Genomic DNA, 13,625 nt, shown 5'->3' on the forward strand with positions numbered 1-13,625 from the left:
GGTTGCATCTCCTAATCAAGGAGTCATTTCTGGTTGGCTGCATTTGTGAGGCTGGGAAAAATAAGAAAGTCACCAACCTTATCTTCGTATTTAGGGGCTCAACCATCCCTACATTGGGATTATGTGGTACACCTTTAGTGACTTGTGAAAACTCGTTGCATCTCTTTATATTACCCATGTCTTCTTTTTGACCATATGATATTTTTAAGCAGGTTACTAGCAATGCCCCATCTAGTTGTGCAGAGCCTGGTGATAGGGAGAAACATGTGTTTGGTGTGGCTGATGAATACGTAAATCTAGTTTCATTGAGAATCTCATTTGAGATTTTCTTATTTAAGAGCAGGGGGTTTTATCAGCCCCCCAAGTCGCTGTTATTTATTATTCATTTGCCAGGTGTATATTTGCAGTCACTGCATATTCATAAACTACAAACACTTTCTGCCTCATGCTTGTACCTAATTTAGCTTCCGTTGACTTTTTTTCTTATCCTTATTATTGGGATTTTGAAGAAAGGCTGCTTTATTTTAAGCAACCGAGCATCTAGAGGATGAAAACAGAGTGCAGAAATACACATCCTGTGATAGGATGTTCAAGTGACAGGTGTCATAATTTCTAACATCTTGAAATAAAAGCATTCCCTCATTTTTAAAAGCCAAGGATTGCTTATTGCTCAGATATGATCATGGGGAAAATATTAAGGAGGCTCATTTATAAAAGATACCATGGACATTTCCAGTACATAGAACTCCCACCCAAGTTTATTAAAGCTGTTTTTCACAGCCCAGCCTCTATTTAGCACTGAATGTATTGAGACAATGGTTTTTGATAAATACATACAACAACTAAAATCTGTGAGGACAGTTACAAGAATGGTAGCGAACTTTTTATTCCATCCCCCATACAATTTTATTAAAGTTTTTCCATAATACAATAAAAGAAAAGAAACTAATTAAATAAAAACAATAACAATAAAAGAAAGATAAAAGAAAATGCAGAGTCCTTTCTCAAAGGTAGCTCTTAACCCTCACATAGAAAGTGGTAGACTTTCCCAGCTCTCACCAGGGAGCTTTCGTTTTTTCTCCTACTGTCTCACCCTGGCAGATCTTCCCTTCCCTGCCTCTCATTCAGGGTCCTTCACAGCACCATCCATCACCAAGAATGGTTTCCAAGGTTTTCCCCCTGATGTTTCAGTTGTGTCTTTTTACCCAGTATGCCGCTTAAAATTAATCTCCTTAATCACTTATAAAGAGAACCACTTTTTTTTGCTTCTGTTTTCTTCCTCACAAGAAATTTGTGTGTCCTAAGTTGTGCTGGAGACAGATCTGAGTAAGTGTTACCTTTCATAGTATAAAAATAGACGGGAAGAGGCAGCTTGCTTGTTTGGCACAGTAGCCAAAGATGGTGCATACTGAAATTGTTTTGCATTCACCAGAGTTGCATCCAATTTAAGGGTACAATTCTCTGTCCCTGGAATGGCATCCCAGTGGCTATAGAATTTTATAGCTTTGACTGTATCTGGGCAGAGCAGGACTTCAACTATTCCTCCTCCAACAGTAGGAAGGTATATATCTGTGGATCCAGGAAATCTTTGCATCCTCTGAACCCAAATCCTTTCTGTTCACCTGCTATGTGCCCAGGATGGGTTTGGGGAAATATGTCAGCCCTCCAACCAGTCCCATCGTTTCTACCCTCACCAGCACAAAATGGTTGGGACTCAGGATTTGATGGGTCTATGTTGCCCCTTCTCATTGGTTTCCTCTGCCCATCTGCCTAACACATCAGCATTCCCTCTTAAGACTCATACATACTGCAAACTTTGAGGCTCCAGCATCATTTTCAGCTTTCACTCTTTCCCCACTCAGTTTTGCTTAACATCCATTTGAAAAAGTTTCTGACAACTCAGAAGCTTATTCACTATTTTGTGACATTTCAGTGAGATATAATGAATATATTGCCAAACTATGGTTTTGGGATATCCACCTAACAGTGCTTTCTTTATATTATACTTAGAGTTACAATAAAGCTCTAGTCAAACTCAAACTGAAGAGGCAGACATCACAGACAGAAGACTTGTATGGAGTAAGCAGGTAGAAATCACATGTACACCTCAGTTTTCAAAACCTTGAAACCAAAAAAGTATTTTCTATGTCAGCTGTGTTTTTCAAGCTTGCAATCAAATCTAATACACTATCAAATCTAACGTGCACCCTAATTTTCATGACATAATTAGGCTAAAAAAAGGTGTGCATTACATTCGAGTAAATACAGTATATATCCCATATACTATTTAGATAGAAAGAAGGCTCACAAGAGAATTCTGTTGCTGTTGCAGCATATGGTAGAATCCATGTTCTGTTGCAGTCAAATGGCAAAACTGATTACAGTGCTGCTAGACTGCATGTTAAAAGTTTTGAAATAAGGGGGTGGGAAATCTACTCCCAGTCCTGTCACATGTAAATTTAATGTCAATCAATCTAGATGTTTCCTGAAATGTATAGCCATTGCCATCCTATGTCTGTTCTTATCTCTTGGTTGAATATGTGTTATTGAAAATAGTGTTTTCTTTCTACCACATCTTACCACTTCCTTGGCTGCTGTATGCGAGGGGCAGGGAAATGCTGAATGGCAATAATAATCATGTCATGCATCTTCTTTAACTAGATATAATTGTGATGTGGGAGGAGATGTGGGTGAGCAGTGGGGATAACTTTTTAGGACCCTAAATTTATGGAGCTTTGTTCAGTCATCCTTTAGCATCAATTGACTGATTAACTGCATTCAGGCTTTTTGGCAAGAAGTGGGGACTTAATTCTTTTCACACAAAAAAAGATCTACATTTTACACCAGGTTCCATTTTGTAGTTGGCTGACATCAGTTTCACTCAAAGCTGTTTCACAGCAGCGAGGAACCTCTGGCCCACAAAGGCTGTTTTGAGCTGGTGTTGCCCACCTCTTACTCCCCTGAAGTCATATGACGTGAGGTGTGGGACTGATAAAGCCATGAATGCCAAGGGACTGTCGGGAGAGCACACTAAGGTGTGTGTTCCTAATTGCTCCTTTCCTGTGGGACTTGCATTTAATGCTGTATGCGAGCACTGCTGCCTTTTACAGGGATCCGATCACCCAACATCATAAGATATTGGATGATTGGCTTATAGTGTGTTGGCCACTGCTTGATCCAGCCTACTGGACCAAAGTGGTTCCCCACCCTTGCTGTATCAGGAAGTGGCCATAATATGGACTGTAATTGTGTACTGTGTTTTATTGCATGACAATTAGAAGCTCCAGGACAGATGTGAATAAGAGCCTCTCCAGAGTTGGTAGTTTGGACAAGGTAAGATTCTCCTGCTCTAAAAACTTGATGCTGAATTCTTCACACAAGACTACGGACACGTTCCCTCTCTTTTTGGCTGTGCTCTGGTAAAATCTAGCATTCATCTGACCCTGCACACATTCTTTTCTTCAGGTAGTGTGTGTTTGTATGGATCAGTAATAGGAACGTGTTTTAAGGACAGAAAATGCCTAGTCCTTTCTTCTTTTATACTTCTGCACTTTGTATAATGTGACTTGAGCATGTGAGCAATGCAATACGTGAACATGGGAAAGTGACTTAATGATGGCTGTTTTTCTTTGTGTAAACAATATTGTGTTTCTACAGGATGTTTCCAGGAAACGGAAATCTTATGGTAGCTCATCCGCAGGACTTCAGAATGCAGTTTCTTACTCTGAATTTCAAAGGTATGCTGCTTAGTGTCATAATCACTGTTGTCTTCAACCCTTTCAGACTGGGATTCGTGTTCAGGCCAAACGTACTGGAGACCCACTTGTTAAGCCCCCCCCCCCAAGGAAATGCTGCTCTTGTGACCCAGCTGAGTTCAGGAGGGGAGAGTGCTCTTGTGCTCAAATCCTGCTTGTGGGTTTCCCACAGGCAATTGCTTGGCCACTGTGAGAACAGGATGCTGAGCTGGATAGGCCATTGGCCTTAGCCAGCAGAATCTTCTGATGTTCCTACATCAGATAGTAATCCAGTAATGGGGTCATGATACACCAGTTGAAAACTAATGTATGAAGAGACAGTGTGATCCTCATTTGGACAGTTTTCCACCCCAAACAACTTATTTATTCATTTTAAAAAGTGTGCTCCTGATGGGATCATCTGAACTACCCAGTTGGAACTCCATAATGCAGCTGATCCCTGCCCAAGCAGGGCTGCCTCAACACTTCTCAAAAGCACTGTTTCACATAGCCACCACCACCCCATTTAAAAGAGAAGGGGGGCAGCTACTTCAAACAGTGCTTCTCTTTTCAGAGGTCCATGGGAAGTTGATCTTTCCCAAAGGTAGCTACTTCCAAAAGTAGCTGCTTTCTTTAGCTGCACATACTTTGTTCCCAGGAAGGAACAAGTGCACCCAAACAGCCCTTTTCAGTCCATCCCATGTTACTCCTTTCAACTTCTGATTTGGGAAGTGGAAATGGGCTGCAGGGACGGTGTCAAAGAGTAGCACTGGGAAGAAGTGGCTTCCATTGGACAAAAACCTATTCCCCCGCAAGGCACACTCCTACTGCCCATCAGCTCAAGGGTGGCTTGGAGAGCACCTTGCTCCAGCAAAGGAACCACCAAGAGCCCACATTAAGCTCCCAATTGTTATTTTGAAGCCCCACCCTCCACCTAACATCATGTAGGATCTCAGGTATAGAGCAGGTGGGTGTGGCTTCCCAAAAATGGCTAGTTGAGCCAAATGAGGAGGCGTGGCAGGCTGAAAATGATTCTAAAGCCCCGCAGGTGAGTTTTCTGTTTGTACATTTTGTTGGATTTTGATTTTTTCCCTTGTTCTAGACTTTCCAGATATACAGCAGAAATGGAGAAACAACTGAAAGAAGTGACCTATAAGCTTGACATGCTTATGAACGCTGCTCCTAAAACCACAGTCTCACCATGAAAGCTACAGTAGGGAAAGGTAAGAGAAGAGAGCAGATTTTACAATTGGGACCCAGTCTGACTGAAACCTTAGATGCAACTTCCTATGCCTTTCAGAAACAAGGTTGCCCAACTTGTCTCAGTATTTGTATAGCTGCAGCACTGGGAAAACGTTTTAGACCCTAGAATGTAGATGTTGAAAGGAATCCTTGCCCAGCTTATGCATTACCCCCTCCATTCAAGTGGCGTGCCAGTTGCTTGGCTGAACACCACATAGATTCTGAGAAAAAGCTACTTCATAAAGTTAAAAAAAGGAAAGTTCCAACCAACCAAAGTCTAAAGATGGGGTTGCCCAGGAGCTATGATTGCTTGCCTCCTCCTACTAAATGTAAGACAGAAGAGCTGCTTTTGGCATAACTTATTTTGTCAACAGTAGCTTAGCAGGAAGTGAGAACTGTAGGCATGTTACATAGCCATGAACATATGCACTGAACACCTCCACCTACTGTTTTATTATGTGGCTGTTTGGGGGCACTGTACTTAAACCCAGGCAATCAGGTTGCAGCTGTGGGAAAACAGATAATAATAGAAATGTTTTAAAAGATAAGGCAAAAGTGTTTTCCTTCATTCTTTAGAGCAGCATTGGATGGGCAAAGAATAAATCTCATTTTGTAACTGCTGAGAGCAGGCATCCCTCCATGAATACTAAAGAAAAATGTAGACAACACATTAAGGCTGTCAAATATTATAGGAAACTAAATATTCTATATTCCAAAGCCATTTTGAAAAAAATGATATATCCCAATCCAGAAAAGGCAATTCAGCCACTTGCCACATACTTCTCAGAAACCATGGACATACCTTAGAATCCCCAAGATCCCACTCCCCAAATTCATCTTTTAATTGGTTTTACTTCTGAATGTAAGAAACAATTTTTAAAAGTGTAGAATTGCTAATGGGAAAGTCATTGGAAGGCACTATTTAGAATTGCTGTTCCCACCACACCCATGTTTATATGTTGCCCCCCAGAGGGTTGACTATGGTGGCTGGCCTTCAGCACAAAAAAAGGTTAAGCCTGCCATAGATACACATCTGAATGTACGTTCAAATAAAAATGTTGCTTTCAACAGGACACATTCATTGCAAAGTTCATCACCCCCAAGTCAGCGCAGCTCCAGGTTTGTGTGTTTCCCACTGAAAGTAATGGAGTACTGTACGTGTGTGTGTGTGTGTGTGTGTGTCTCCCCAATGGTGAAGTGATCTGATTTACACCCCCAGCTAGTGTTTTCTGGACCAGGGTAAGACTGGAGAAGTCAGCTGCTAAAGATAATGGTGATATTTATTTTGTTTTGCGTTTGCTTACATTGTTCTGAAAGCTCAAGTAATTTAAAAGTGGATAAATAATGTAAGGCAATTTTCATCATTTAGAATATCCTATTTACCTCAGTAACCAAATGTCACCTGAAAAATAATGCCTCCGGATATCATTCAAGCTTGAAATTTTATCCCCAGGGAAAGAAGGCACACAGCCGTAATACAGTCACTGAGAATACCCTTCTCTGTGCCCTTGCTGGTAGGGCAAAGAGGATGCTCTCAGGTACTTGTAACGGTAGCAGGGAGGTGTTAAGTATGAAACAGTGCATTTTGCACTAAAAAAAAGTCTGTGTCAATACCGCTTATTTCCTGTGACGTATGAATTAAGGAAATTTACAAACATTTACTCCTTGCAATTAATTCTGCTCCTATAGACGAGGATGCTCAGAGCTGGGGGGGGGGGGAGTAGAGGTTTTTTTAGTGCATTAGCATCAAGGCCATATTGCATCAGAAACTTACTTCCTGCAGCCATCTCCCAAGCTTACATTTGTTCATGGAAAAGGACTTTCTTCTGGCAACAGCCAGGTCCCATTTTTAAAAGTGTGAGCAGCTGAAAACCATGGTTAACAATAAAGGAACCCTGGAAGGCTAGTATACATACATGGCTGAGACCCTCCCTTTAAGAGGTACTGCTAAATTCTACACCCAATCAACATCTTGTTTTTAGTTCTTGAGGGATTTTTTTTTAATCCTATGTTTCCCAAAGCTCTTGCAACTGCACCATCATTTTAGATGGATCAGTTGTTTTTACTGCAAGCGATATTTCTTTGTGGATCAACAGAGGGCTCCAAGAAGGATGTGTTGCCTGCCTTGCAGCTCAGAAACACAAAACTGCACTTCAATGCTATTTTCTTGAACAGCAGAGAATGGATCTCTGTCAAGTATTAGAACATATAGCAAAAGGTGCATGATAGTAATAACAATAACTTGTTAAGGAACAGTCTAACATGAAGGTTAATGGGAAAAACAAGACCAAAAAAATCAGGTGGGAAGGAAGGACCTGCTGGCAGGAGTACCCCCAGATACTGCGCCATACCCTTGAGACAGAGAAGAAAAACGGCACAGCTCGCCAAAACAGGGTGGACCTTGGAACGCTCTATATATCCACAAAGAAATTAGGTTAACAAATTCAGGTGTGGGAAAAATCAGGTCTGTAGAACATAAGAATAACCCTGCTGAACGTTCTAGAAGTATAATATAATAAACTGCTTCCAGTCGGCAGCACTGTAAAAATTAGAAGAGTGTGCACAATGAATATATTTATTTATTTATTTATGGGTCACCTTTCAACCTGAAGGCTTTAAAGCAGCTTACAATGTAACAAGATAAAAAAACACAAGTACATGCTTGTTTCTGGTGAAACTGCAACTACCACCAGTTCTGAGACTCTTAAGCCAGGACTACATGTTAAAGCCAAACAGTAGAATTATAGGCAACAGCACACAGGATTAAAACAAACAATTGTTAAAACCTTGTTTAAACGCCCTAGAGTCAATTAGGAGAAACAACACGTGTTCCACACACACACACACATACACACCACAAACACACAATGGAGTATGACAATAAAAGATCCTTTTATTATAAAAATCTATACAATGAAATGCCAGACATAGCAATCATTTATATCTGGTTTATTTATATATATATTTATATATCTATATATCCACATATAGTTTTTACTTATACCAAAGTAAAACTATGTTATATCACAAAATGCCTAACACTACCATTTATTGCTCAATAAGATGGCACAACACACACTCTTAGCATAACTGATGCCATGCTAGCTACGATACTGAACAAACAGCCAAACACTGCATAACACACAAAAGCAGCTGTTAATTCTGAAGTGGAACCAGTCTGATCACTCACTTTATAAAAATATTGGAATCATATAGATTTAAGCATTATAAAGGAGGAATATATTATTTAAAACATTTAAATAGTGCATATTGACATTTTGCATGTGGTATATAAAACATTCATGTACAACACTGTACAGTACACATAAGTTTCAATGTTTGGGTGCACCTGTGTCTGCAGATTGATAGAAAACAAAGTGAAGTGTACATTGCACAATGGAGCTGAATAAAAGCCACAGATGATCTCCAGATTAATTTCCAAACTTGTAATTCACTACTAAAAAAACCCTTCTAGTTGTATAAAAAGGCAAAGCATTTGAATATAATCTCATTTCAGTGCTCTTGGGTTCCAAAATTACATGCCTATAATCACAGTAAAAATAGAGAGACATAGCAAACAGGCAAGTATGGAGTATTGAAAATCTACTTTCTATCTATTCCATGTTAACACACTGACCTGATGAATTACATGCTAGCCACTTATTTCACAGACATTCATTTTTTGGTCTTTCAAAAAGCAATGAGAATCAATACCTGTGTTGACATTAGCTGTTCATAACACATGCAGCAAATAGGCACGTACAAAAACATGGCCACAGTACAAAAGATATCAAAAATGTGCCAATTTCAACATTTAGGGCTCAGTCCAGTTGTGCCACAGATGCAGCACCCACATGCAAAGAAATCCCATGACACTGCCCTGTTCCTCCCCGTTCAGTGTGCGTACCCTGGCACTCAATTCATCAAACCATTTTTAAGGGCCTGAGGTACACATGCCATAAAGACAGGTGGTAAAATGGTGTCTCTGACCTTTGATAATCTCTCTATGTGCAGACTGTATGTCCACAGTAGGCTTGGATAGAGCCTTTCAGACTGCAGATTTAAGTGGGGCGGGGAAGGGATTGAGAAGAACCATTAAAGGCTACTGTCATCTATACTAGGCAAAATAAACATCACAAAAATGTTTCAATTCTGAAGCTTCATCATGCAATAACCATGTGATATCTGCTTATTGCCACAAACAAATCACTTTTCCTTCCATTTTTACAACAGTGACATAGCAGAGAGGCTTTTCTCAAACTGTGTGTCTACCTTGAATCCATCACACTAATGATTTTATTTTAGCCCTTGGTAAGATATGCTTATTTCAGATACAACAGAGCTGAGCACAGACACTCTCCCATACAAAGGTATGATGCAATATCCATTTGAGATCACACACTAAATCACCATCAGCTGATAAATTGATAAATTAACAGTAATGCAAGTCTTGTAGGCAATATGTGATATAAATGTTCAGGTTTTTCCAAGTTTTAAAAATACAACAAGCAAGGTCACTTTCTGGTTTGTCCATTGTAATCTGAAACTGAAGACCAAGGAGCTTTAAGTTGCAAATATCTACAGACCATAAACCATTCTATCATATGAAAAATGTCATTTGAAATCAAACAGAGTTATTCCGCAGCGGTCCTCTGAAAGGCATTTCAGTTCAGTTTGGTGTTGAAAAACACAGTTGTGTTCTTAAATTTGCTGCCATTGTTCCCCAGCATAAAAAGGCAACAGAGAGAGTTCAGTACAACACTAACAAATGCAGATGAAACGAAGTTAGAAGGTCCAGAGTTTCTGAATGGTTCTAGTTCTACAGTCTTTTGGGAGGAAGATGCATTTTTAATTAAAATAAACAAGGAAAAGTTGGACAGAGCAGTCTTACTTTTTTAAAGTTTTTTGTTAGCTTTCTAGATAGGACCTACTTGCCTTTCAAATGTGGCACCATAAAATGTACAAAAAACTGCATTCTTTCAACAGCGCAAGACAAAAGTGAACACCTAACAGTACTATGGACATCATAAGAAAACAACCTTTCACTATTATGAAGAAACTTAATTTATTTTGAAGAATCTTGTTTGCTGATAAGGACTTCAAGAAGCCGCAGTTTGGCTTTAACTTTCTTGTACTCTCTGTACTCATCAAGCATGGGAGCACGATCTTCTTTCTGAACATTTCTGGAAAAATAAAGCCAATGCAACATTTAACAATTCTGACCAATTTTGTTGGTTTGAAATAGATTGGGGATGCATGCAGGCTAGAGGTGTTTCATGTTATACTGGTGAACTGGAGGTAGTGCATCTGTCATCCTTGACCTTGTGCTTCATTCTAAGCATTTTTAGGCAAAAGCTTGTATTTTCTGAAGTAAGTACAAACATCAATTCATGGAAGGAAGCTAGTAATCAGAGATATATTGCTTCTGAACATGGAGGTTACATTTCTATCAAATAATAACATGTGATAACAATTTAAAGTAGTAACAAGAAAAGGAAATACATCTGCAGCACTACTCATAACAGTGAGTACTTCATTTTATCTGTTGTTCTCATAAGGTTTTACAAATTGTCTATAAAAAGTTAACTTTGTGGGTTGTTTTTTTTAAATGAGTAAGAGTAGCCAAGCCTACATGTTCAAATTCCACCCAAATCAGTGCAAAAATGCCACAGGGTGGAATTCAAACTAGTGCTAATGAAATTGCATTGTAAGCACAAACATTTCTGCTTGCCTAATCAAACTGTCTCCTCTGTTTGCATGCTGTTCTGGGGCTTCTTTCAATCTCCCCAGAGATTGGGGGGGGGAGAAAGGGGAGAAAAATATATTGTGCTGTCTCCTACTAGTATAGGTATTTAGTTGAATCCAGTACATAACGTTTAACAAGGCTGCACTGTCGTCATAGCAAAGTTGAGAGATGCAGTTGACAGTAATATTGAAGTTCTATTATGCTACATTTCTCAGTATCTTTATGGAATGTAATGACTTATTTGATTGGGAAGCATTGTGTGTAATGAATTTGAAGCCCCCTCCAGCTTCTTTCACAGAACCTATTTCTTGCTGAATTGAGGTAAAAATGGCTAGAATCCAATGGGAAACATGTACTAAATTTTATGATTTATTATAATTGGCTATATTTATACAAATATTCATTGAAACCAAATAGTGTGGCTGATGATCCTACTAAAATAGATGAACATTAGAGGCCACATTTGCAAAATCCAATCAAGGGACCCACTGTTAACCAATGTTTCCTGTTACAAGTAAACATAGAAGCTATGGCTTCCAAACAAGCCAGGATATAAATCTATGGTTTAAAGTTGGTTTATGAATCCTGATTTGTTTGAAAGTCTTAAACCAGAGTTCCTAGTTTACACTATAGCTAATGTAGAGCTATAGTTAACTGTGGATTCCTTGTTTTCCCACCTGTACAAAGAGAGAAGGCAAGGGCTGCATGCAATTGCATAAAGCAAGTGTATCCTGGCTTAGTAAGAGTCATGTGAACCGAGTCAGTGTTACATTGTCATTTTCAACACTGTACATTACTAACATAACTAATGCCTTCACCAACAAACACAATTGCATATTTGTCTCATCTTCATTATGAGTAAACTTCTGCGCCTACAATCACTGTATATTCAACTAACCTTCCATTCTGCTGATAAAACCCTTCTTCAAATTCCCGTAGAGTTTTGCGCAATTTCTTTTTTTCAGCTCTGGCTTTCCAAAGTTGCTCCAATAATTCAGGCCTATAAAAGTATAAAAAAAATGCATAGGGTAATCAAAACCATCATGGATATTCCACCCATCAACAAAGCAATAATATCAATGCCCCTTGTGCAACATTTTCCAGGTGCCTGACAGCCGGCTGCAGCACTGAGTATAACACAGCTGCTTTCTGCAGTCATCAGCTATGCAATCAAGTTCACAATAGGGGAATGGATTGGCTGTGTGATGATGTTTCCCATGGGGAACTCGGTCACACAGCTGATCCAGCTGCACCTCTGCTTGCCCCACACCTGATGTGGTTTTGGGAGAACAGCCTCTCAGGTCAAACTGGGATCAGAGCTGGGCCAAATCTGGCCCATGGAATCCTTTGGTTTAAACAACTAAGTAAGTAAAATGATTTGGCTGACCTGTTACAGGAGGACATTGCAAATGAAAACCCTTCACTGTTCCACCTCACACCCCATCATGATCCACAAGTGTTTAAAAAAAATAACAATCAGCTGTTTTGATTACAAAGCTACAATTGTTGTGTGGTGCTCACATGGTCACATTTACGTACATGGAAGCTGCACGTGTACTCGACAGACGAAGCTCTCGAGTCAATTTCTCTTGACTTTCTTCAACATCAGATTCTGAGTTTTCAACTGGACTAGTAGTAATAGACTGCGTTTGTGTGTTAGTTTTTAAGAGATCAGTTAATTCTGATGACACATCACCATCTTCCTCCTCTTCCTGAAAAATAATAAAATTGTTGAGAGATGTGTGTATTAATGTGAAATGCTGCAGTTAAGTGTACATTATAGGCCCTTATGGGACCTCTGTTGTCTTTGGATAGATAAAATACCTTGATTTCTTCAAAGAAGTGGGCTGTTTCCCCTTCAATGATAGGTTGTAACATCTGACCTCGTCTTTTGGTTGATGGTGAGCCCTAAAATATACATCACAATATGTTACGCAATATACAAGAAATCTATTATTTTGTTCAACTTACGTTTTGGTTGAGTACAGCATCATTTTATATTTTGCACTATGTTGGCTAAACAGCACATTCAACCCTAGTCAACATTTATCTTCAGGCATTTGTTCCCAGCATAAAGTGAGAACAGTAAATTTTACATGCAAACCAATGCCCAATTCTCAACTACTGCACAGGAAGCTTTACAGTGTGTCTAAAGAAAGATCACCATGTTAAAAAATGGTAGTCATTTCAGACAAATATTGATTTGATGAATGTAGACAAATAGACACATTTAACATTTGCTACAGCTGAGAAACTAAATAACATCTTAAGAACTGCTGAGAGTTGGAACTAGTTTCATTACCCGATTATTGTTATTGTTATCCTACCCTTCCAAAGTAGCCATGGGTAGTAACCACCAAAGTAATAAAAACATTTTTAAAAATAAACTGAATGCATATTCAAAACATTTAAAAATGAAATGAAAAGCTCTAAAAAATTCCAAGGCATTAATGAAAAATTTAAAGGCATTAATGAAAATGAAAAGCTCTAAAAAAATTAAAGGCATTAATAATTTGCAAATCCAAAACTAGGAGACCATATGAAAACAAGATTAAGGATTTAAAAAATTCACTATCTAGTGTTTCACTACCTAGCTTGGGAACACCTGTTTTGAGCATAAGGCCTAGTCCAGAAGGGAGACATCTAGCAAGATGAACACTCATTGTTGAGGCAAGTACACACCAATCAGTTGGAAAATGTATGAAACACGGATTAACTACTTACAAGGATGGGAGTAATGCTCGCTCGAGTTAACATTTGTTTCACAAGCCTGTATCTGTCATAGAGAGGTTTAACAATATGCCTTTCTTCTTTGGAGACCTGAGTGAAAGCAGAAATGGGTTATCTAACACTCAAAACAAAACAGGGTAGCTTCACCACTAAGGATCACATGATGTCAGAGT

The 13,625-nt window shown here is 39.1% G+C and overlaps 2 protein-coding genes across 11 annotated transcripts in view; one reads left to right on the forward strand and one right to left on the reverse strand.

Annotated features, from left to right (window-relative positions):
* Positions 1-10,192, forward strand: part of PKD2L2 (polycystin 2 like 2, transient receptor potential cation channel) — a 33,934-nt gene extending 23,742 nt beyond the window's left edge. For 3 of the 4 annotated variants that reach the window (XM_081893659.1, XM_081893661.1, XM_081893660.1), the window contains 5 exons: positions 2,011-2,087; positions 3,279-3,333; positions 3,658-3,737; positions 4,837-4,957; positions 9,963-10,192. In XM_081893659.1, the coding sequence (XP_081749785.1) occupies positions 2,011-2,087; positions 3,279-3,333; positions 3,658-3,737; positions 4,837-4,939 (315 nt within the window). In that variant the 3' untranslated portion in view covers positions 4,940-4,957; positions 9,963-10,192. Of the gene's footprint in view, positions 1-2,010; positions 2,088-3,278; positions 3,334-3,657; positions 3,738-4,836; positions 4,958-9,307; positions 9,347-9,962 lie in introns of all 4 variants that reach the window. The other variant, XR_014163918.1, reaches the window with a different exon arrangement.
* FAM13B (family with sequence similarity 13 member B) overlaps positions 7,536-13,625 on the reverse strand; it is a 59,282-nt gene continuing 53,192 nt past the window's right edge. For 6 of the 7 annotated variants that reach the window (XM_081893207.1, XM_081893204.1, XM_081893208.1 and 3 more), the window contains 5 exons: positions 13,447-13,542; positions 12,547-12,630; positions 12,262-12,434; positions 11,621-11,722; positions 7,536-10,159 (listed from right to left, as the gene is read on the reverse strand). In XM_081893207.1, coding sequence (XP_081749333.1) covers positions 10,042-10,159; positions 11,621-11,722; positions 12,262-12,434; positions 12,547-12,630; positions 13,447-13,542 — 573 coding nt within the window. In that variant the 3' untranslated portion in view covers positions 7,536-10,041. The remainder of the gene's footprint in view (positions 10,160-11,620; positions 11,723-12,261; positions 12,435-12,546; positions 12,631-13,446; positions 13,543-13,625) is intronic. The other variant, XM_081893210.1, reaches the window with a different exon arrangement.

The sequence above is a fragment of the Podarcis melisellensis genome (genome assembly GCF_964234715.1).
Source record: "Podarcis melisellensis genome assembly, chromosome: 2".
NCBI lineage: Eukaryota > Metazoa > Chordata > Lepidosauria > Squamata > Lacertidae > Podarcis > Podarcis melisellensis.